The 24994-nt window shown below is 40.4% G+C and overlaps 1 protein-coding gene across 2 annotated transcripts in view; it reads left to right on the top strand.

Annotated features, from left to right (window-relative positions):
• The first annotated feature begins 892 nt into the window (after positions 1-892).
• The window catches only part of Spdya (speedy/RINGO cell cycle regulator family member A), a 30876-nt gene continuing 6774 nt past the window's right edge, over positions 893-24994 (top strand). The window contains exons 1-5 of one of the 2 annotated variants that reach the window (XM_028873910.2): positions 893-1018; positions 4336-4585; positions 6230-6288; positions 9998-10083; positions 16213-16384. In XM_028873910.2, the coding sequence (XP_028729743.1) occupies positions 4354-4585; positions 6230-6288; positions 9998-10083; positions 16213-16384 (549 nt within the window). In that variant the 5' untranslated portion in view covers positions 893-1018; positions 4336-4353. The remainder of the gene's footprint in view (positions 1019-4335; positions 4586-6229; positions 6289-9997; positions 10084-16212; positions 16385-24994) is intronic. The other variant, XM_037198065.1, reaches the window with a different exon arrangement.

The following is a 24994-nucleotide window of genomic DNA, read 5'->3' as shown; positions in this document are numbered from 1 at the left end:
AGGAAAACTCAAAGTTCCCCTTACTTGTGACTTTTAGTGTGTTTAAGTGTAAGCTGCTTTCGACGTTCCGAGTTGCTGAGCGAGAAACTCATTTGCCGGGAAGTACCTCAAACAGGCAAGGCTAAGCTGCTCTTAAATGCTATAACTGTACCAGAAAACTACAGAAGCAACATCAACCACCCTGATGATTTAAACATGATCCTCTTCTGGGATGTGCAGGCAGTAAGACGTGAAAGACTAACAGGATGGAAAAACGGATGCGGTGTGTCAACAGAACCAAAAGATTCTGCATTACAGGGATGGGGGGTGGGGGGCAGGCAAGCATTTATTAGGCACCTGCTACATCCCAGGCCTCCCAAGAAGGCACGGGATGATGAAGAGGAGGCTTTAGCTGTGAACGGGAGCACACTACCCTCCGCTCACTAAAAACCACTTTATTCACCCCTTTGGAACTAGCTTGGGCGGGCTCTTCCCCCCTTTTACACACTCGTGCACACGCGGTTCCGGGGCGGCAGCGTTCTCTGTCTCAGGGGCTCCACGGAGCGAGGCCCGTGCAGAGAGACGAGGGGTTGGGTGTGGGGAGGGCGGCGGACCGCCCCGGGGCCTGCTGGGCAGCACCGTCCCCTCGTCCCGTCGGGGCCACCTCAACGGTTCCACGCCGACCGACGCGTTCGCGGGAAAAAGCGCGATCCCACCGCGGAGGTCCACGGAGCTGGAGCCGAATAACGGCAGAAGACGCGGGGGGCGGGGCGGGGCGAGGGCGGAGCTACAGCGCCAGCCCCGCCCCCAGCCGTCTCCGCGCTCCCATTGGCTTCAGCGCCCCGCCAGCCCCGCCCCCTGGCCGTCCCCGCGCTCCCATTGGCTCCGGCGGCCGCACGCTCCCGGCCCGGGCCAGCTGGCGGCTGGAAGCGCGGGTGTCGCGGCCTGCGGGCGACCGGCGCGTAACCGCCTGAGGCAGCTCGCTGACGCGGAGGCTGCTTGCGGGGGCCGCTCGCCCTTCGCCGCTCTGCGCAGGCAGGTACCTCCGCCCTCACCGGGCGGGCGGGCCTGGTGACGCGTCCCGAGTGGCGGCGGCGGTGGCGGCGGCGCCGGTGCCCTCCGCTCGCTCCCGCCCCCGCCCCGCCCCCCGCAGCCCTCAGCCAGCGCCGCGGGCTCGCGGCCTCGAGCGCCCCGGCGCCGGCTCCCGAGGGTCGCGACATCGCGGGGTGGGCGTCGCCGAGGGAGGCCCGGGGAACGGGAGCTGGCGGCGCGGGGCGAGAGGAGGGAACCCCGGTGGGGTCGGGAGCCGCTGGAGGGACCCCGGCCGCCCGGCAGGGGGCGCGGGGTGCGGGGCGAAAGGGGGCTGAGGCGGGGTGCGAGCCCTGCCGCTCCGTCCCGGGTCCCTCGCCCCGAACCCCCCGAGCCGCACCGCGGGAGGATTGAGTGGGGAGCTGCTGGGTTTCCCCACGAGTACGAAAGGGTCTCCCGCCTGCCTGTCCCGAGTCTCCGAAGATCGTTAGGTTTTTCATACAGAAAAACTTAGAATTTTAGGATTCTGTCGCCAGGTGCCCTTTAGACTCCACCCAGACAGAACTTTCCTCAGATGTCTGCAAAATTGACAAAAAACCAAAAATCCAAACACAACCCCACACCTCACAGACCCCCGGTCTTCGTCATTATGAATTGTGCTGTGATTTTTTCAGATGTTGGGTAGAATGCATGCAGGTGCATTGAGGATTTTTTTTTTTTTTTTTTTTTTTTTTTTTTTGTACCTTGTGTTGTGAGACTTTTCCTTGAGAGGCGCAAAGCAATATCTGCTTACCCCAGATAGGGAACCAGTGACCCCAAAGTAGGGGTTCCACCCGAACCAGTGAGTGGTTGTTGGGGTTACTCAGAGAAGCATGGATGAGTCGACCGCATCACTGAAAAGGCCACCCCAGCGTGGGTGATGACTGGGAGAGGGCTGTACAGGCAGGCAGTCGGGTTCCTCTCCTCCAAGTCCTTACTGTTTGGGGCGGGGCGGGGCGGGGGGCGGGGGTCGTGAGTCTTGTGAATTGTTTGATTTCTGAGCCCCCGTTCTGTTTACTTCCCGACCCGGAGGCAGCGTCCCTCCAGGATGGAATGTGCTGTTGGGAGGAACTTACTCCACAATCCCGTTGGGCAGAGTTTCTCTCAGGCCCCCTTCCCCGCTTTCTCTTGAGAAATGCCCCCCTAGTTTCATTTGCCTTTTTATTCTTTCCCTCTAGACCAAGAGCTAAGTCCAAGAGACCCTGCAAAGTGGAACTTGCCACAGGCTGTAGCATCGATGGCTCTGTCCTCTTACCCCACAGCCCTTCAGTCTTTGTTAACTTCAGGGAATCTCTGTCTGGGAATTTCAGACTTTCCCCTCTTCCTGTCTTCTCAGGTCTTCGATGAAATAGTCTGATACACGAAGTTTGCATTTTCCTATTTACCCATTTCAATGTAAAAACGTTATTTGAAAGTCACTTACCATTGAGTCGAAAGGACAATGTGCCACCATCGTCTGTATTCTGGTGTGTCCTGTCACTGACCCTAGCCCTGCCCCACTCCGTTTGAGAAGCTTAGTGACTGCTTGGTTGTTGTTTTTCCAGAAGACAGATGAAGGAAGCAAATCAAAAGACAAGAACTAATTTTAGAACTAATTGTAATTTCTTCAGTCTAATTTTTGTTGTTGGCTAGTTGGTTCTGTTTGTTTACTTTTGAGATACAGTTTCTATATATTCTACAGGCTCCTCTTAGACTAAAGACATAGATATTTGTCTCCATCCCCAACTGTCCTCTGCCTAGTGTTCTGGTTCTCTCTCTCTCTCTCTCTCTCTCTCTCTCTCTCTCTCTCTCTCTCTCTCTCTCTCTCTCTCTCTCTCTCTCCTCTCCCTCCCTCCACTCTCTTCACACACACACACATACACACACACACATACACATACACACACACATATACACACACACATACACACACACACACACACACACACACACACGAGTATTTTGCCTGCCCATGTGTCTGTACACTACATACATTCCTGGCACCCCCAGAGGCCAGGAGAAGGCCCCGAATTCCCTGGAGCTGGAGTTAGATGCTTGTGAGCCACTGTGTGAGTGCTGAGAACCTGCGTTCTCTCAAAGAACAGTGAGTGTTCTTAACTGTTGAGCTATCTCTCCAGCCCCTTCTGCCTAGTTCTTTATAATCTAACGCTACACTGGTTAATACTGTAGCCAGTAGCCACATGCGACCATACACACTTGAATTTGGCTGGGTGCAACAGAAAACTTTAATTTTTATTTAATTTAAATATAAAATGGAAGGGGTGTAAAATACTCTCTCATACACTACTTCATTTTTATAGGACTACATTTTGAGCTATTTAGTAGTTAGCATAAAATTGAGATATGTATAAAATATCAAAAATGTACCAGACTTAAAAGATTTAGGATGTAAAATATTTTATTCATTTTATATTGGTTATATGTTAAAATTGCATGTTTGATCTACTACATTGGATTTATTAAAATTAACTTTGTTTTCAGCACTGAGGATTGAGTTCCTTCTCTCATGCATGCTCGGCAAGTAGTCTCCCCTCCCACTGAGCTATGGCCCAGCCCTCATGTTTTCTTTTTAAATACGGCTTAAAAATATTAAACTATGTATGTGACTCTCAGATTGGACAGTATTGGTAGTACCCAGCTAGTTTGGATGTAGCCTCATCTTCAGCAGGGAAGTTTCTGAGAGTCAGGAAGGAGAATCTGTACATAACTCCTTGAGTGCCAAGGGAAGTGTGGCTGCTTGGGTCACTATGAGTCATGGATTCAGGTGTTCTTATTAGGATCCTGGAGTTATTCCAACCTGGTCTACCTAGTGATTTCCAGGCCAGCCAAGAACTACATAGGGAGACCCTGTCTCAACGAAAACCAAATATATATGTATGTATACATAAATTGTGAAAATTCTACAAAGCACATGTGCCATTTATTTGCTAAAACTGTTCAGAACATGCCAGTAATTGCTTATTGAATATGGGAACTTTGTGACCAAGGAAAACTTAACAGGAGAAAGGAACACCACACTGCAATAAAGAAAATAGACAAGTTTCAGATTTGATTTTGAGTTCCAGAATAACCAAGGCAAAATGTAACAAGAGGGAGTATATCATTACCCAGAGGAAGCACAGCATTTCTGAGTGCTGTAAGAACAATTTCTAATATGACTCAGTGTTACAAATGACATTTTAATAGCAAGATCAACATTTTATATGACTCCATCTGGTAGTATCCAGCTAGGTTTTAATGTAAAAATGAATGAATGTGATCAATAATTTTGTATTTTTATTTTTATAGGAATCTTGGGAAGCCAAAATGCGGCATAATCAGATGTGTTGTGAGACACCACCTACTGTCACTGTTCATGTAAAATCAGGTTCAAATAGGTCACATCAAACTAGAAAACCTATTAATCTGAAGCGTCCTATTCTTAAAGATAGTTGGCAAGCATCTGAAAAAAATGTACATAATAACAAATCTAAGCGGCCCAAAGGACCCTGTCTAATTATACAGCGTCAGGAAATGACTGCTTTCTTTAAATTATTTGGTAGGTGTAAGACATTTTAATAGTATAAAGTACTTAAGAATCAGAATGTAAATCTCTTGTGTCAGTTGTTTACAATGTAGTATTTATACCAGCCAAGAAAAGGAGTCTGCTTTTGCAGTCATAGAGCAAGGTAGACATCAGAGTAAGGGATAGGGTAGCTATTTCCTGATAGGAAGTCATAGCACAGTCTAATAGTTGTGTGTAACAGACCTCCTTGTTTATAGAGGAAGGTTATGTGCATGGTAAAGATGTAAAGAATAGCAAAACTAAATGATGAGATAAAATGTGTAAGGAATGTAAACAGAAGTTACAAAGATTTTCCCCATCGAGAATGTTAGCATGTTTCCATTTCTCCTTATTAGGAATAGAACAAAATTATGACCCACAATAATGCCCAAAACTTTTCTTTACCCCCTTTCTTCCTCCTCCCTACCTCCGTATCAGAAAGGGTCTCATGTATGCCAAGCTAGCCTTGAACTCTTTATGTAGCCAAGGATAACCTCGAGTTTCTGACCCTCCTGCCCTCCCTTGCCAAATGCTGGGAGTACAGGCGAGCGAATTCCCATTTTGTTGGTCATCTCCAGCCCTTACCTGCAAGGTTTTTGAATACTCTTCACCCGATTCTACCATGTTAGGTAATTTAAGAAGTAGAAACAGAATTAACACACAAATTAATTCTCAGAAAATCAAGTTATTCTTAGAATTTTCCAAATATTAATTACATTGCTGCAATTCATAACATGCAAAATGAATAAAAAGACCTTTTTGCTTTGTTACTAAAATGAAGGGGATTTTTCTAGATTATATTCTGATAGTTTTCAACATATTTTGAGATCATCTATCTTAATGCTTTCTAATCAAAACAAGGGTTTTTTTTAAATTTACTTTTTGGATGTTGTTTTTTGTTGTGTTTTTGTTTTGAGACAGAGTCTCGCCATGTAACCCTGGCTGGTCTGGAGTAGAACAGTCCAGTCTTGAACTCACAGAGATTTGCCTGCCTCTGCTTCCCAAGTGCTGGGATTAAAGGCGTGCAACACCACTCAGGGGTAGATATTAGTCTTCAAGATTTTGTTGATCTTTTTATCCTAATAATCAGTTTTCTCAAAACTAAATGTTAATTATAAGTCCAAGTAAAATTTGAAGTTATTTATATAGACACATTTATATTTTTATTTGAATAATAAGTAGACTGGAGAGGAAATAGGGGAAAGGATCCAAAATGAATAATACCCAAAATGAAAAAAGGAGAAAGTAATAGAAAAAGTAATACACTTAGAACAGTATTAAGATATTTGTTCTTAGAAGATGAATTATCTTGCATCAGATTCCATATCTGCCTCTTAAAATTGACTGCAAAAGAAGGAGTTGCCCAACTCCTTTTGGGTAACTCCTTTTGCTGTTGGATACTCAGGAAATTAAGCATATTATTCACATTTAAAGTTGAGTACATACATAGTAAAGTAAATCAGATAGGAAATAGATGTCCTTGCAATAATGAATATACTAAAAAAAAATGACAACTAAACCTTAGCAGCCATTTTTGTTTAATTTCTAATCATTACTTTAAAATGTCCCAATATAGAAATTATTTTTTCAAAAGGAAACATTTTAAAGAAGATAAGTCAAAGTTATCTTTTGTTGTAGATGACGATTTAATTCAAGATTTCTTGTGGATGGACTGCTGCTGTAAAATTGCAGACAAGGTAAACCGGAAATAGTATAATCATAAACCATCATTGTTATTGTTACTAAACCATTAAAATTTTTATGATACCCAATAAGAATTTTCTCCTTCATTAGGTTAGAAAAACAGCTAGCCTACATTTTTCCTTCAGAGAGGAATTCTTTTGTCATATTTATTTCATATTTGTGTGTGTGTATCACAACATGTATGCCATAGCCAGTATGTGGAGATCAGAAAACAATTTACACAGACTTGTTTCTTCCCCCATGACAGCATGTGCTTTTACCGACTGAGCCACCTCACTGGCCCCCAAAGCAGAATTCTTACACTTAATTTTTACCAAATCTGTTTGGAAACAAGAACAGAAACTCAATGCTTTGGTGGTAGGAGTGGACGTAGGGAGTGGGGGTGGAGGGCAAGGATACATTCTCACTCCAGCCCACCCTGACCTCAGATTCATAAATTCCTAGTCATCTTAACTCAACCTCCGAAGAGCTAGGAGTGTAGACATATAGCATTGTGGTTAGCTAGATTCAATACAGTTTGGGTGGAATAACTTCCTTTAACTGGTATGGAGAAAAAGTTCTTAAGACTCACTCCATTCAGGTGGTCTCCTATATGTTTGAATGTTTTTTTTTTTTTTTTTTTTTTTTTTTTTTGGTTTTTCGAGACAGGGTTTCTCTGTGTAGCTTTGCGCCTTTCCTGGAACTCAATCGGTAGCCCAGGCTGGCCTCGGACTCACAGAGATCTGCCTGCCTCTGCCTCCCGAGTCCTGGGATTAAAGGCGTGCGCCACCACCGCCCAGCATGTGAATGTTTTATAAGTAATTCATACCAAAAATTCCAGTTATATTCTCAATTAATTTTATTACTAAAATTCAACAGGCATTAAATTGCTATGTATAAAATATAATTTCTAATAGCATAAATAACATCGTATTCCATGTTGGCTTCCTCACTGCTGGATAACAACCATAGATTGGCACCTGTCACATACTTTGAGAAACACTAGACAAATGAAATTTGAGAGTTATTCTATAGAACAAAGGGCTTGTAGGGCTGGAAAAATGGCTTAGCAGTTAAAAGCACTTGGTGCTCTTCCAGAGGATCTGTGTTTGGTTTCTTCCACCCACATCTGGCCGCTTACAACTGCCTGGAACTCTAGCTCCTGGAGGGAGGGTGCATGAGTTCGTGCATATACACACACACACACGCACGCACGCACGCACGCACGCACGCACGCACGCACGCACGCACTCACATGCATGTGTGTGTGCTAATATGACATAATTAAAAATATCTTTAAAATACCGGATCACTCTCTTTTTGCTTAGTATACAAAGAAATGAATTTCATTGTGACATTTTCATATGTGTGTATAATTGTACTTATTTTCTTGAGACATGGACTTACCTATGTAACACTAGCTGACCTAAAACTTCCTATATAGACTTGAACTCAAAGATATCCACTGTCTCTGCCTCCAGAGTGTGAGGATTAAAGGCGTGTGCCCAGATGCGAATCTACTTTATTCTTATTTAGACCTCTCATTCCCCACCCTTCCTAATACTCTTACAATGTACAATTAGTTTAACATGTTCTTCAACTAGATGTTAATAATTTCATAAACTGTCTAGTTTATTAGGAACAGTGATGTCTCTGCTTTTTTGTGGATACATTCAATATTTGTTTCTATGCTTTTGAGTAAGCTGAATAGTTGCCATTTTACTTTTGTAAATACCCATTTAGACGGGGCAGTCATATATTAAGTTCAGTAACAGTTAAAATATAAATCAATAGATAAAGGAATGTTTAGGAGATTAGCTTATGGTTTAATTCTAAGTATTGAGATGAAGGCCTTTATTTCATACTTAAATGTGGCAAAGATTAAGAAAAAGTTTATTTTTTTTTAATTTGGGAGGCTAGAGAAATGGTTCAGTGGTTAAAAGCACTTCCTGTTCTTCCAGAGGACCTGAGTTCAGTTTCTAGCACCCATATTAAGTGACTTATAACTGCTTGTAATCCAGCTTCAGGTGATCTGATAACTTCTGGTCTTCTCAGGCATCTGCACTCATGTGCACACACACACACACACACACACACACACACACACACACACACAATTAAAAACTAAAATATTTTTAAAATAAAAAATTAATTTTGGAAAGTTTTTAAAAAAAACTTTGTGTTTGGCCAGGCGGTGGTGGCGCACGCCTTTAATCCCAGCACTCAGGAGGCAGAGGCAGGCGGATCTCTGTAAGTTCGAGGCCAGCCTGGGCTACAGAGTGAGTTCCAGGACAGGCTCCAAAGCTATACAGAGAAATCCTGTCTCGAAAAACAAAAACAAAACAACAAACATTTATGTTTGGGTGTTTAGCTTGTATGTGTGTCTGTGCACCACTTGCATGCTTGGTGCCTTTGAAGGTCAGAAAAGGTTGTCAGATCCTGAAGACCGGGAGTTATAGACAGTTGTGAGTGTGCTAGGAACCAAACATCCTCTGGAAGAATAGACAGCACTGTTAATTAATGGCTGAGGCAGCTCCGCAGCCTCTGGAGATTGGTTTAGAACAACTGAAACGCACACTATTTAAAATAAAGACAAAGACCTACCGTGTGGCTCTTCGAAGTACAGTCATCATCAACGTGGCCATTCTTGTTTCTTTTAACCCTTCTTCCTGGGAATGTAAGTTACTTTGAGGTAAACCTGAGGCATGCTAACATCTTATCATAAACATTTGATAATGTGAGGCCAGCGGGATACATACATACTACATCAGCTGCTAACGGTGCCTGATGCCTGAGTTGATCCCGGAATTCACACGATGGAAGAGAGAATGGAAGGGACTTTCCTAAATTGTTTTCTCATCTCCACACCTTGGTGGTGACCTGACACATGACGCACATAAATAAATAAATAAATATAAATAAGTGTAAAAATAGAATATGTCTCCAAAATGTAATCTTTAAAACAATCACAGTGTCAGTTTTCAAATAAACAGTAATGATACGCCCAAATACTCAGTTTCTTTAGAGGTGTGGTTAACAGTACAGTTTAAGTGCTTTAATGCTGGAGAACAGCAGGGGGCAGTGTTTGAAAAGTAACTATCCCAGAATACCTGACTTTAATTCAAGAGCCCTTTACTTGGAAATGAAGGGAACACTTAGAATCATCTTCTTGTACAATGCCCTTACTAGATAATGAATAAGTATGAGAGAGAAAAAAATTTATATTTTAACTTGTTACAAATTTGAACCATTAGATCTTGGGCATATGTTCAAATAGGATAATTGTGTCTTTGTAATATTACATTTAAAATGTGTTTTCTCAATGAAAAAACTAAGCCTTGCTATCCTAATTTCTGAAATTATTTAAAGTCATTCTTAAATGTTATTTTTAAAAGTAACTATTGGTGAATCTCGGTGAAAGATGTTTGGTTAATCAAACTATTTTAACTTCTCTGTAAGTCTGAAATTTAAGTTAGAAAAAAATGGAGTTTTAATTTTAGAATGCATCAGCTATAATAAAACTTAGAAATCCACCTAGCTAAATGTGATAAATTATCAGTAATTCTCATACTATTCAAGTGGATTAATTACAGGAGACAAAAATAAGTACCCAGGTGGTTGTATAAAGATTAATAATGTCTTAAGGTTTAAAGTCAACTATTTTATAGCAATTGTATTACTGAAAGCAAACCATTAATATTAATTTCTAACTTTTCCTTATAGTATCTTTTGGCTATGACATTTGTTTATTTCAAGAGAGCTAAATTTACTATAAATGAGCATACCAGGATAAATTTCTTTATTGCTCTGTAAGTATGCTTTCTACTAAATGAATTTTATTGATTATTTACAATATATGTGATTTGTAATTTAAAGCAGAAATTTTAAATTTTTATGGATATTATTAATAGGCCTTCTTGTGTATGAAAATTATGTATATTTTACTTTAATAGGATAGTTTTAATGTTTTTTCCCTGTTCTTACATTACATGCCAGATTTGTTGTTCAGTATCCCACTTCAGATTGTATTGTGTATTTTATATTTTCTACAGTGCTCTTATGTAAATTTCCCCAATTCTATTTCTCTTCCTCCCCAACCCTACTGGTTTTTGTTGTTCTTATTGTTTTGTGTGGTTGGTTTTTTTTTTTTTGTTTGTTTGTTTGATTTTGTTTTTTTGAGACAGGGTTTCTTTGTGTAACAGCCTAGAACTCCCTTTGTAGACCAGGCTGGCCTCAAACTCACAGTGATCCACCAACCTCTGCTTCCCAAGTGCTACCCACCCACCTCCACTCCTACCCCAGCTCACACACTATTTTTTTTTTAAAGACAGGGTCTCTCTATGTTGTCATGGCTGTTTTATAACTCACTGTATATAGTCTAGGCTGGCCTTAAAATTACTGACATCAACTTGTCTTTGCCTCCTGAGTGCTGAGATTAAAGATGTTTGCCACCACACCCAGCAATTTATATTTTTTAAAAGGCAGAATATTCTTTTTTAAACTGCCAGTTAGTATGTAGTAAAATCATTATCATACTTTTATAACTTGAATCTTTGTGGAAAAATATTTTGGATATATTATTTGGGGGTAGTTGAGTTTTTTATTTATTTATTTATTTTTTTGTGCAACAGTCCTGGCTGTCCTGGAACTCACTCTATACACCAGGCTGGCCTGGAACTCACAGTGATCCACTTGGCCTCCCAAGTGTTGGTAAAGTCATGCACCACCACTGCCTGACTTGGATATGTTCTTTGTAGGTCTATATCTAAAAGATAGGAATTAATTCATAGTTAATACTTTTGTGTTCACTGATGGTCTCATCAAACACTGAATATTGTTTATTCTTCAGATTTTCTATTTATATCACATTAATTAATGATAGTTTTAATGATGTAATTTTCCAATTTATAGGTCATAATTTGGTTAGAAAAAATATAATTTCAGGGCTGGGGATATAACTCAGTAGTGGAATACTTGCTTAGTATGCACAAAACTCTGGGGTCAGTCCCTAGCACTGCTTTAGAATAAAAGGGAAAAAATTAAATTTAAGAATACATTTTGGGCCGGGCAGTGGTGGTGGTGCACACCTTTAATCCCAGCACTTGGGAGGCAGAGGCAGGTGGATCTTTGTGAGTTCGAGGCCAGCCTGGTCTACAGAGCAAGATCCAGGAAAGGCGCAAAGCTACACAGAGAAACCCTGTCTCGAAAACAAACAAACAAAAGAATACATTTTGGAGCTGAGATGTGGTGACACATGCCTTTAGTCCTAGCACTCAGGAGGCAGAGCCAGGAGGATCTCTGTGAGTTTGTGGCCAGTGTGGTCTATAGAGCGAGATCCAGCCAGGACAGGCACCAAAAAAAAAACAAAAACAAAAACAAAAGCAAAACAAAACAAAACAAAACCAAAAAAAAAAACAAACAAACAAACAAAACAAAAAAAACAGAGAAACCCTGGCTTGGGGAAAAAAAAAAAAAGAAAAGAAAAGAAAAGAACACATTTTGGTTCTAGGATAGCCAGGGCTCTTACAGAGAAACCCTATCTCAAAACAAACCAATAAAAAAGAATACATTTTGGAAGTTGTGGTGTGTGAGTGGAGTGTTTCCCTGGTATGCATGACGCCCCAACTTTAATTACTAGCAATGCCCCCCACCCCCAGCAAAAAGAAAAAGACAATGAATATGTTTTTTTCTACCCTATATGTGGATACAACAATGCAGCTAGAATATATGTACATTTTTTTTTTTTTTTTTTTTTTTTTTTTGGTTTTTCGAGACAAGGTTTCTCTGTGTAGTTTTGCGCCTTTCCTGGAACTTACTCTGTAGTCCAGGCTGGCCTCGAACTCACAAAGATCCACCTGCCTCTGCCTCCCAAGTGCTGGGATTAAAGGCATCCGCCGCCACCACCTGGCGTATGTACATAATGTCCTCTAGAAGAGCAGCTATCTTAAACCTCTGAGCCAATCTCTCCAGCCCCCAATACTGCAATGGTTTTGTATACAGCTAGGAACTGTGGTTTAAGATAGCTGCTCTTCTAGAGGACTGGGGTTCAGTTCCCAGCACAACCACCTGTGACTCCAGTTCCAGGGAATCCCCCTTCTGGCCTTTGGGCACTAGGCACACACATGGTTCACAGGCAGGCAGGCAAAACACTCAAACACATAAAAACAAATTTTAAAGACACTGGAGCACCATAATAGCTGTCAGCACTGAGGAATAAGTTTTTACTCAAAGTGTGTTTAGAATCAGAGTTTTTAAAGAAGTCAGACCAGAGGAGCCTTATCTATGCATTAGAGAGACATTTTTTTTTTCAGAATGTAGGAAAAATAAGCTGGATTTAATATTTGGTGATGGTTGCTAAACTGGAAGAATTTAATAGTAATAGCTAATACTGAGTATATGTGTCAATTGCTACTTCTTACAGATTTATACATTTAGTTTTCTTATGAAATTCATTTCTTTTTGTTGTTTGTTTCCAGACAGGATTTCCATGGCTATCCTGGAACTCACTTTGTAGATCAGGCTGACCTCTAACTCACAGAGATCTGCCTGCCTTCCCCTGCCTACTAGTGCTGGAATTAAATGAAATGCATTTCTTATTCCTGATTTATAGATGTAGAAACAGAATTTAGGAAGATAAATCACTTTGCAAGATCACAGAAGTTAGTAAGGAGGCCAGGTGTTGTAGTATACACCTACACCCCCAACATTTAGGAAGCTAAGGCAGGAGGATCATGAGTTTGAGGGCAGCCTGGGCTAAAACGGGGAAAAAGGGAGCAGAGTTGCTGAGGTGCAAGTTCATGTATGGTTTTTCCAAGAGCCAGATTCAGCCTTGACACTGTTAAATTGCCATTTACATGTTTCAGTATTATATTTTCATTCAGTATCATACATACATATTCTATAGTTTTCTTCACCTGACAAAGATAAACCAAAAATGGCTTTAGTGCAAATCCAGGTAGAAGCCTGAAATTGAATTTGTTTCACTTGTTTTGTGGTTATAGCCATTAAAGTGCTATTTAGCTTTTACTCTGTAGTAATCTTTAAGATTGCACTGCAGATTGTATTATATTTTAAGTAGCATGAATTATAATTTTCATACTGTGTCTGATCATATATTTTCTATAGGCCAACTTGGTATTTCTTTTCACTCAGCATCTCTTGTTAGCCACAGTTGTAATGCTTGTATTTTCTATGTAGTTATGTAATGCTTTCTTAAAACATTCTTGTAACACTCTGATTTCATTTTCTTATTTTTTAAAATCCTTTTTAAAATTTATTTATATTTTATGTATGAATGCTCTGCCATATGCCTGCACACCAGAAGAGGGCATCATATCCTATTATAGATGGTTGAGAGCCACCATGTAGTTGCTGGAAATTGAACTCAGGACCTCTGGAAGAGCAGCCAGTGCTCTTAACCTCTGAGCCATCTTTCCAGCCCTTAAAATCTTTTGAGACAGGTATTTGTAGCCTAGGCTAACCCCAAGCTCCCTATGTAGCCAAGGATGATCTTGAACTGATCTTTCTTCTTCCCTTTGCCTTTTAAATGCTGAGATTACAGGTACTGGGAACTGAAGCCAGGTCCTCCGTAAGAGCGTCTCCAGCTCCTAGACAGTTATTTTTATGTTCTCTTTTGACTTTGGGATTTGCTTCTGCTCATGGTGTCTTGCTTCCTTGTGTGTTTTGTAATGTTGTTGTTGTTAAAGTAACCTATGGAGCCTGCATGGGGGGGGGTATGGGGGGAACAGGGTCTCATGTAGCCCAGGATGGACTCAAACTTACTATGTAGCTGAGAATAGCTTTGAATTCCTGATTCTTCTGTCTGAACCTCTCAAGTACTAAGATTACAAATGTGTGCTAACACACTAGCTAAATGTGTCTCTCTTTTTTTTTTTTTTGGTTTTTTCGAGACAGGGTTTCTCTGCGTAGTTTTGCGCCTTTCCTGGAGCTCACTTGGTAGCCCAGGCTGGCCTCAAACTCACAGCGATCCACCTGGCTCTGCCTCCCGAGTGCTGGGATTAAAGGCGTGCGCCACCACCTCCCGGCAATGTGTCTCTTTTTTTGTCTGACTGCTTTTTAAGATTTTATCATTGCTTTTGAACAATTTGGCTATGATGTTGTGATTTCTTGTTTCTTTTTTTTTTTTTTAAATAATTTATTTATTTTATTTTTGCCTGCATGTATGTCTGTGTGAGGGTGTCAGATCTTGGAGGCAGAGACAGTTGTTAGCTGCCATATGGGTGCTAGGAATTGAACTCAGGTCCTCTGGAAGAGCAGCCAGTGCTCTTAACCACTGAGCCACCTCTCCAGCCCGATTTCTTGTTTCTTATTCATTGAACTTCTTTGTAGATTTGTATGGTCTTTTTGTTTGTTTGTTTTGGGTGGCGTTTTTGTTGTTGTTGTTGTTGTTGTTTGATTCTGGGGGATTTTTGTTGTTTTTTTAGTTTTTCTTTTCTTTTCTTTCTTTCTTTTTCTTTTCTTTTTTTTTTTTTTTTTTTTTTTTTTTTTTTTTCTCGAGACAGAGTTTCTCAGTGCAGCTTTGGAGCTTGTCCTGGAACTTGCTCTGTAGCCCAGGTTGGCCTTGAACTCACAAAGTCCACCTGCCTCTGCCTCCTGAGTGCTGGGATTAAAGGTGTGTGCCACCGCCGCCCGGCTTCTTTTTTAGTTTTTCAAGGCAGGGTTTGTTTTTTTTTTGTGTGTGTGTGTGTAGCTCTAGCTGTTCTCAAATTTGCTTTGTAGACCAGGATGTTTTGGGATTAAGGCATGTGCCATCACCACCTGGCTATAGATTTATAGGTTTTTTTTGTCAAATTTGTATAAAAGGTCTCCTGTAGTCCAGGTTGGACTCAAACTTTCTATGTAGCTAAAGATGTCCTTGAACTTCTGATCTTTCTGCCTCTGCCTCCCCAGGACTGTAATTACAGGTATATGCCACATACCTATTTATGCAGTGCTGGGACCAAACCCAGTCCTGCATGCTGTGGGAACATGGTAACAGCTGTATTACATCCCTAGTCCCATTTTCTTCAAACTTCTGAAAAATTCATCTATTTCATCAATATTTTTGTCTACCTGCCACTTTTCAGATTTCAAGTTCACTTTGACTTCACTTCCTGAAGTTTTCACACATTTAACTAATGTTCTGTTTCTGGTTTTTATGTTTGTCTTTATATTCTGGTTTGCGTAGATGCTGTTGCTGTACCTTCAATTGACAACTCTCTTCTCTGGTGCTCAATCTTCCATTAATCCAGCTCAGTGTTTCCATCCTACACTGTGGTTTTCATCTCTACAAGTACAGTTGCAGTGCATCTCCTTTTTGAGCAGATAGAATAGTTATAGCTGTCTTGATGGCCCTTTATGTATCAGTTTTGGGTTGGTTTTGGTTAGTTAGTCTCTTTATCATGGTGTTTGTTTTTCTGCTTCTTTGTATGCCTGGTTCCCCTCAAGTATTTGGCACAATACTGACTTCCCAATGTGTATAAAGGAGCTGTCTGAAGACATCCCAAAGAAAGACAGAAAAAGTGGCTCACAGTCATTCATCTAGAACATGCCTGTTCTCAGCCAGACAAACAGCCACAGTCCCTGGAGTAGTCAGGAGATACCCTAGAAAGTCTTGTCTGGGTTGGCTGATTAGCTCCAGACTGAACACACCACAGATTCACCTAAGAAGTCGGAAAAGCCTAGACTGTTTCAGGGTTACTGAATGTTACTGCATCCCAGAGTAAAGGCCAACATTTATAGGAATACAGAAACACCTAGAAGGTGTGACAGATAGAAAATTCATTGTATCACCATTTTTATTGTGTATTTTAGATATGCGTATCTTTTGTGCACTGATAAGTCATTTGTATTTCTTTTCTTTTTCTTTTTATTTTTTTTTAATCTGCTGTTCTTGTTCTTACCCATTTCTTTTTTGGGTTGTTGACCCTTTTTGTTAGGTACCTGGCTAATACAGTTGAAGAAGATGAAGAAGAAGCCAAGTATGAAATTTTTCCATGGGCTTTAGGGAAAAACTGGAGAAAATTGTTCCCCAATTTCTTAAAGTTAAGGGACCAACTCTGGGACAGAATTGACTATAGGGCTATTGTGAGCAGGCGGTGCTGTGAAGAGGTAAGGATTTTAAAACACTTTTTATTTATAATCTTTGTTTACCTAATTTTCCTTGGCTTATTTATTTATTTTTGGTTTGGTTTAGTTTTGCTTCCTTATTTGGGGGTAGATACCTGCAAGTAGCCCACCCGGGCTTGGAATTCACAGCCCTATTTCGTCCTCTTTTAGGATACAAGTGTATCATGCCACTATGTCCTGCCCACTTTGGATTTTAATGCTTTCTTCCTATCTCTCTCTCTGTCTTTGTACATGTACAGAGATCATTAGCCTTAGTCACTATTATGAGAACAGCTTGTATGTTCTGTTTCTGCTTGAATTTTATCAGAATTATTAAAAAGTTGTAATTTCCATTTTTCAGAGCAGACTACTTCTATACTATTCTAATTGTAGTGTCTCCCCCTATCTGAAAAATCACCAGTATGCTAGCAAAGGACTTGTGGACATCCTACAGCATCTTATTTAAGATTTGTATACAATTAGGAAACTAGAGCTGAATAATAATTTCCACTAAAGTATATGAATTTTCAAGTTTCCCACATTGAGGCCAACAGCATGGTATATAGTTTAAATAAATTTAAATATATTTAAAATCCATACCTCTTTTCACAAAGAATACATTTTTATTTAAAAAAATTGTTACATAGTTTGCAAACTAATATTGTATTTTATTTTTTATTTATTTATTTTTCTATTATCAGCTTGATACAGTACAAATTCTTATCCTAATAGTGAAATGTTTCATTGAGGTTTGCCCAGTGATTGAGTAAAACCAAAACTTATTATAAGCCACAGTCATCCTAGGGTCCCCCCTGCTAGGTCGCCTCCCTGGTTCTGTGGAGTCTGATTGTTCTTTACTTTATATCTAGAATCCACTTATGAGTGAGTACATACCATGTTTGTCCTACTGGGTTTGGGTTACCTCACTCAGGATGATTTTTTCTAGTTCCATCCATTTGCTGTCATTGTTTTTCTCTGCTGAGTAGTACTCCATTGTGTATATGTACCACATTTTCTTAATCCATTCTTCAGTTGACGGGCATCTAGGTTGTTTCCAGGTTTTGGCTATTACGAATAATGCTGCTATGAACATAGTTGAGCATGTATCTTTGTGGTATGATTGAGCATTCCTTGGGTATATTTAATTTCATTTGAGACAGGGTCTCTCTCTGTGGCCCTGGCTGTCCTGGAACTCTCTATGTAGACTAGGGTAGCTCACAGAGATCTGTCTGTCATTGTCTCCCAGGAGATGGGACTAAAGGTATGCATCACCATGCTCAGCACATTGTTTTCTTAGGTTATATTTTATTAAGGTAAATCATTTTATTTATAAATGGTTTTTTTTTGTTGATTTGGTTTTGGTTTTTTGAGGCAGGGTTCCTTTGTGTAACAGCTGGGGCTGTCCTGGAACTCAATTTGTAGACCAGTCTGGGATCAAAGGCGTGCACCACCCCTGCTTGGCCCTAGTACATATGCAAGGATTCAGAAATAACAGAGGACAGGAAATAACAGAAAGAGTATATAGCAGGCTAAGACTCTACAAAGTTAAAGTCAATGGGAAAAGATGAAAAGTTACATATATGAGGCCTCTAAAATTAATGCACTGTCATTCAAACTGAACTCATCCAGTTCCAGGGTACGGAAAGAACCCTGTAGCTTACTTTTATGTCTCTATTTCTTGTATGTGGTTTTTACCTCTCTACTTGGGTCAAGTGGATAATCAATCAGTGTCCATTCCTACAATCTCAGTACTCAGGAGGCTGAAGCAGGAGGATCTCAAATTCAAGTTCAACCTGGACTGCATAACTAGTGAGACCCTGTCTCAAAAAAGTAGTGAATGACAGTTTGCATAGCTATTTGCCAATCTTGAGAGTGACAGAAGGCCATTCTGAACACCCTAACTTTTTCCAAGTATATCTACTCTGCTTCTAGTCTGTTCTCTTCCATTCTCTTTGAAACTATTATACAAAGCCTTTCCTCTGTTGTTGAACAGAACTTTGTCAAAGCCTCCTGACAGCTTCATGTTGCCAAAAGCATAGGTCAGTTTTTAGTTTTTAGTTCTCCACTTAGCAGCGGTATTTGGCACACTTGTTTCTCTGATCCACTGTCTTCATGAGGCTTTCTGAATCTCAAGGTTGACAGATTTCCATGTGTTCTGTCGGCTCCCTTTCATCTCACCAGCCTTATTAAGGTGCCCCGGAGCTCAGTCCTGGGACCTATTCTTACCTGTACTGGAATTAACTTAGTAAGTGATCTCATTCATTCTTAAGACATTAACTTAGAGGGACTGGAGAGAGAGCTCAGCAGTTCACCACTTCCTAGTCATCCAAGAGACCAGAGTTCAGTTCCTGGCACCCATATCTGACAGCTCACAACCACTGTAGCTCTACTCCTAGGGATCGGACACACTCTTCTGGTATCTACAGGCATGGGCAAGTGCAGACACAGATAAAAATTAAAATACTTTTAGAAGACTTTAGTGCAGAGCTCTAAAGGTCCCTCCCAATTCCAGACCTGCATATCAGACTGTTTATTCCATTGTCTGATTGAAACTTTAACATGTCAGATTGCTTTCCCGATTCCTACACGTAGACCAGCAAACGTGCTTCTTTACAGTCTTCCTTATCTTAATAGGAAGCAACTCTGTCCTTCTAGTTGTTCCTGTCACAAAGCTGTCACCTTTGGCTCTTTCCCTCCCTTGCCTTCAAAAGCTATGCAGGGGGCTGGAGGGATAGCTCAATGGTTAAAGGCAGGGGCTGCTTTTCCAGAGGATCCTAGCACCTTTCCTGTCTGCCTGCTGCCATGATGTCACTGACTCTGTCCCTCTGCCACTGTGAGCCCCAAATTGAACATCTTCGAAGTTGTCTTGGTCATGGTGTTTTATCATAGCAATAGAAAAGGAACTAAGGAGTATTGTAACTCAATATGCATTGTTTTTTTAAATTTACTTTTATATGTATTGGTATTTTGCTTCCATGTATGTCTGTGTGAGGGTGTCAGATCTTGGAATTATAGTTGTGAGCTGCCATGTAGGTGCTAGGAACTGAACTGGGTCCTCTGGAAGAGCAGCCAGTGCTCTTGACCACTGAGCTATCTCTCCAGGCCCAATATGCATTGTTTTGTCCTCACAGAGACACCTCTGAGGATGGAGACATGTCTCCTTTATATTGATAAAATTGATAAAATAGACCCAAGGACGTTAGGATTTATGTGTGCAGAGCATACAATAAGTAGCAGACCCACAACTTGACCAGCTGTGTATGTAATGACTTCCTGCTGTTGTTTTTCTATGCCATCTGCCTCCATAGAAACTTCCCAATGGTAATTTAGAAGATTCACCTGTATCTCAGCTTGGGAATTAAGAAGCATAACTATTCTTTCCATTTCTCAGATTAAAAAATGTGGTTAACTTACAACTTGTCTTTTTGTTAGTACTGTTAAAGAACATACCCTCCCCTTTTAGATAATATTGAGATTTGTAATTTGTCTCTTTCTCCTTTCTTTCCTTCCTTCCTTCCTTCTTTTTTTTTTTTTAACATAGGGTCTCTCTACATAGCCCTGACTGTCCTGGAACTTACTACATAGAACAGACAGACTTTGACCTCACAGAGATCTGCCTGTTTTTGCTTCCTGAATGTTGGATTAAGGGGTGTACCACTATACCCAGGCCCCTTTTCTTTTTAAAACCACATTTGAAAAGCTATTATCTATAACCATATTAACTGCATTGCATTTTATAACTCTGTCTGCTTTTTCCCACTTTAGTTCAATTTCCCCTTTGGGTTCAGTTTAGTGAATTCTTTTTTGTTGTTTTTTTTTTAGACTTATTTTATGCATATGGGTATTTTATCTGCATGAGTGTATGTGCACCACATGTGTGTCTGGTGCCATTATAGAAGAGAGCATTAGATCCTCTGGAACTGAGATACAGAGAGTTGTGAGCTACCATGTGTGTGCTAGGAACCCAACCCAGATCCTCTGCAGGAGCAACAAGTGCTCTTAACAGTTGAGCTATCTCTCCAGCACCCACCCACACACCCACCCACCCACTCACCCACTCAATTTTGTGTTCAGTTCCCTTAAATACTTGTTTGAAGAATGATGGACTATAATTATGTGCAAATAAAAATACATATTCTATATATACATATACTTACACCTGTGTGTGTGTGTGTGTGTGTGTGTGTGTGTGTGTGTGTGTGTCTTGGCTTCTTACCTACTTACCTTTTTAGACATAGTTCCTTTGGAGTGAAATTAATTGACACTGGTGATGGCTTAATTTCTAGACTGGCTCACAGGTTAGAGAGGGTGCCTGTCCACTGAGAGACATTCCATCCCGTCACCTTTCATGTATCACAGAGGGTGGCAGTTGATTGGAGGGGAAGCTTTTCTTCTTGCTGCTTTATGTACTCTGGTGTAGTGCCACAGTATCATCATAGCTAACTTCTGTCAGCTACCACGTGATTTCAGATTAGTAATTTAGGGAGCAAGAGTACTGGGCAGAATAATACAATGATGGTATGCAAAAGAGACCCTCTATTGGAATGTGCTGGAAAGAGCTAAATTTGCTAGTTTAAGAACTAGATAGCCATGCTCTGGAAGTGAAGCCAGTGTTAGAAATGTTACAAAAGTATAATTATGACTTTTTAATAAGTTGGATATAGCATATGTGGGAAAGAAAGTTATTGGTTTCAGATCTATATAATGGGAAAAATGTTGGATTCTCTAATAAGAAAGGGAAGAGAATCAAACTAGTTTATTGAAAAATTAACGAATTTGAGCCGGGCACCTTTAGTCCCAGCACTCAGGAGGCAGAGCCAAGTGGATCTCTGTGAGTTCGATGTCAGCCTGGTCTACAGAGCAAGATCCAGGACAGGCATCAAAACTACACAGAGAAACCCTGTCTTGAAAAACAAAAAAAAAAAAAAGAAAAAAGAAAAATTAAGGAATTTGGTATTTAAACATAGGAATTAGGGTGATAACTGGGTAATAGCAGCTGTGGAGAATCAGCACATATAAATGATGCTTAAAGCTTAGTAATATGTTTTCACTGTAGAGCTCTTTTATTTTTGGTGGTGGTTGTTCGTTTTTGAGGAAGTTGTGAATAAGATTGTCTTTCTGGTTTCTTGCTCAGCATGTTTGTTATTGGTATATAGGAAGACTACTGATTTTTGTATAATTGTGTTATTAATATATGCTGCTACTTCGCTGAAAGTGTTTGTCAGATCTAAGCGTTTTCTGGTGGAATCTTGGGATTGTGGACTTTATGTATGAAACCAGATCATATAAAAATAAGGATACTTTGACTTATTTTCATATTTTGATCTTTTTATTTCCCTTTCTTGTCTTATTACTCTGTAAACCTCAAAAATGCGAATACCATATTCTTCTCTCTTTTATGCATCTTAGATTTTTATAGAGATGCATCAAGCCATATATGTACAGCTGACAAGAAAATATAGCTGGGATGGCATAGTGGTGCCCAACTTTAATGCCAGCATGTGGGAGGCAGAGGCAGGCAGATCTCTGTGACTCTGAGGCCAGCCTGGTCTCCAGGCCAGCCAGAGCTACATAAAGAGACACTGTTTCAAATAATAATAATAATAATAATAATAATAATAATAATAATAATAGTAAAATAAAAGCAGCAAGACATAAAGGGAACTAATAGGAATGGCAAGGAGTAAAAGGGTAAGGGTAGCGAGGTGTGGGGAATGTGCTCAAAGTACATTACACACTTGCATGAAAATGGCCTTGTCACCCAGTATAGTAAAATTATGTTCAATGCTGTGAAGATTCAGGGGAAAACAGCATTTGAAGTGACTGAGAGCCTGTCAGGCATGGCTGTAATCCCCACACATGAATTACCTCTCAACCATTCTGGAGATTCAGTGAGGTAATTCCAGATGGGGACTGATGGAGCACGGAGGATGCACATCACTTCTCTAGGGACACACAGTTATTAAGGCAACTGCAGGGCCAGTGCTCTTTACACATAGTGCTATCCCCTCTTGGGATCAAAACACTACCAATCTTCATCTTTACCAAAGGCACCAAACCAAATATCCCTGATGATAAAGTGTTTTTAGAGGAGGAAATTGGTTTTAGTAGGGCAGCTGCTACCAATGTTTCAGAGAAACCTCTTCCATGGAATCTGACTTAGCACTTGACATTGTATATAAAAGATACTCCAGGACCTAGAAAGTTAGCTAATTTGCCAAGGTCCTAAAGAATTAAGAACAAGCTCGTGATCCTGGGACAGGCTTAGTTCACGGCTGTTATTATAGTAATATTCTAATTGTATATGTATTTATAGTATAAACATGTAGACTTTTTTGTTTTGTTTTTGTTTTTTGAGACAGGGTTTCTCTGTGTAGTTTTGGTGCCTGTCCTGGATCTCGTTCTGGAGACCAGGCTGGCCTCAAACTCAGAGATCCGCCTGCCTCTGCCTCCCGAGTGCTGGGATTAAAGGCGTGCACCACCACTGCCCAGCTACACGTAGACTTTTTAAATGCGTGTTTCTTTCTAGCTGAGTTAGCATGGAGACAGACTACCTACTGCTCACATTACAGAAGGAGCAGTTTACCACACCTTCTGTTTGTGCCCTTTGCTTCCTATTCCCGATGCTCTTCCCACTAGATCAAGAGTCCAACAAAACCACACTAGGCTTTGTAATGTCGATAGCTTCAATCTTGGCTGCTTCCATATGGCAGTAGTCTTAAGACAGCACTGACATTAAGACCTACAAGCTGGGACTTTAAAATGGAACTGGTGCTGAGTCTTCAGGGAACAGTCACACTAAGACAAAAGGGAAAGAATAGTCTGGACATGGAAAAGTGCTGGGAAAAGACAGTCACTAAAAATGAAGAACTAAGGCACCAGGCAAGCCATGGTGGCAGTGCACATTTTTAATCCTAGTACTCGGGAGGCAGAGGCAAATGGATCTCTGTGAGTTCGAAGCCAGCCTGGTCTACAGAGTGAGTTCTAGGACAGCCAGGGCTACACAGAGAAACCCTATGTCGGAAAAAAAAAAAGAAAAAAAGAAAGAAAAAACAAACAAACAAAAAATTCTTGGTAAGGGGAATCTAGCACAGTGGAATGTGCCAGCTTAATTTGTATAAAGCACTGGGTTTGATTCCTAGCACCACATACACAGGTCATGGTGGTATACACCCATAAACCCATCATTTAGGAGGTGGACAAGACTAGAAATTCAAGGATAAGGTCATCCTTAGCCATACAGTGAGTTCAAAGCCATCCTGAGCTATATGAAACCTAGTTTCTCTCCTCTCCCCACCATCTTCATGTGTGTATACATGTTATGTGTGTGTATGTATTTATTTTATAGATTTATTGTATTTTATCTATGTCTATAAATTCAAACACAAAATTTAAGAAACTTGCATGGAGATTTGTGATGTGGCTCAGTGGTACAGTACTTGTTTGGTCAAGTCACACTACCATCATTTGCTGAATAAACTAATCTAGCATGAGTTTCTTTTCCTAGCCAGAGCTCTTTCTCATCAAACAAAATTACACACCTTATACAACACCCTAAAACTGAGCTCCTCTGCTGCTGCCTTCCCTTGACCTTCCTAGGCTCCCAATATAGCTCTGAAATTTTAGAATTTTTAAAACATTTTAGAAAAATCACTAGTTTAGACAACTAGTGTGGCTCTGTCTGGCTCTCATTTTAGGATCCTCCCCTCTCCAGGCAGGGTTTCTCTGTGTACTTTTGTTGCCTGTCCTGGATCTCACTCTGTAGACCAGGCTAGCCTCGAACTCACAGAGATCCACCTGCCTCTGCCTCCCAAGTGCCACTACTGCCTGGCTCATTTCAGGATTATTATAATTCTCATTTACTGTGGGTCAATGTTAACTGAAGCTAAAGGTTTTGACTTAAAACTCATTGCTGTTTTGAATTTTATGAGGTCAGCATAATACTTTTCCCTATCTTGACGTCTTAAATATTGTGGTAACCACCATTGTTGTGGTAAGGATTTTACATAGAATATTGAATTGAGGTAGTTAGCACTCCCATTTTATCAATGAAGTAACTGAACCTCAGAAAGGTTAAGTAACTTTCTCTGTAGCATACAGTCAGCAAGTGGCAGACCCAGAAGAAAGTTACAACTAAAGTCCATGCTTTAACAGACCTATGACAAGGCCTGAAGGTGAGGGCTAAGTGCTTTATAAAATGCTCTTTTCTCACCACAACCTTCTAAGAATATACTCTTGTTTTCATGTTAACAAATAAGGAAACTGAAGAACAAAAATTAATTTACATGTTTTAGTTTTGTTTTTTTTTTTTAACCACATCCCTTGATGGAACTGCAAATATTTATCAGCCTAACAAACATAGTTAGGAGCCTAATTTTTTTAACCTAACACACTCAAAAGTTAAGAATTATGTAATGCTTTAGATGAACTGTATATCTTTCATAAACTTAGAAATATTCAGAATTTTAAAAATAAATACCCTGGCAAGGTAGTAGCACACACTTTTTCCTGGCATTCAGGAAGCTGACTGGCAGATCTCTAAGTCTGAAGACAGCCAGGGCTATGTAGAGAGACCCTGTGTCAAAAAAACTGACTAAATAAATAAATAGCGAC

This window comes from Peromyscus leucopus, chromosome 22 (assembly GCF_004664715.2).
Source record: "Peromyscus leucopus breed LL Stock chromosome 22, UCI_PerLeu_2.1, whole genome shotgun sequence".
NCBI lineage: Eukaryota > Metazoa > Chordata > Mammalia > Rodentia > Cricetidae > Peromyscus > Peromyscus leucopus.
Note: the sequence above shows the minus strand (reverse complement) of the source record. Positions and strands in the feature narration are given on the sequence as shown.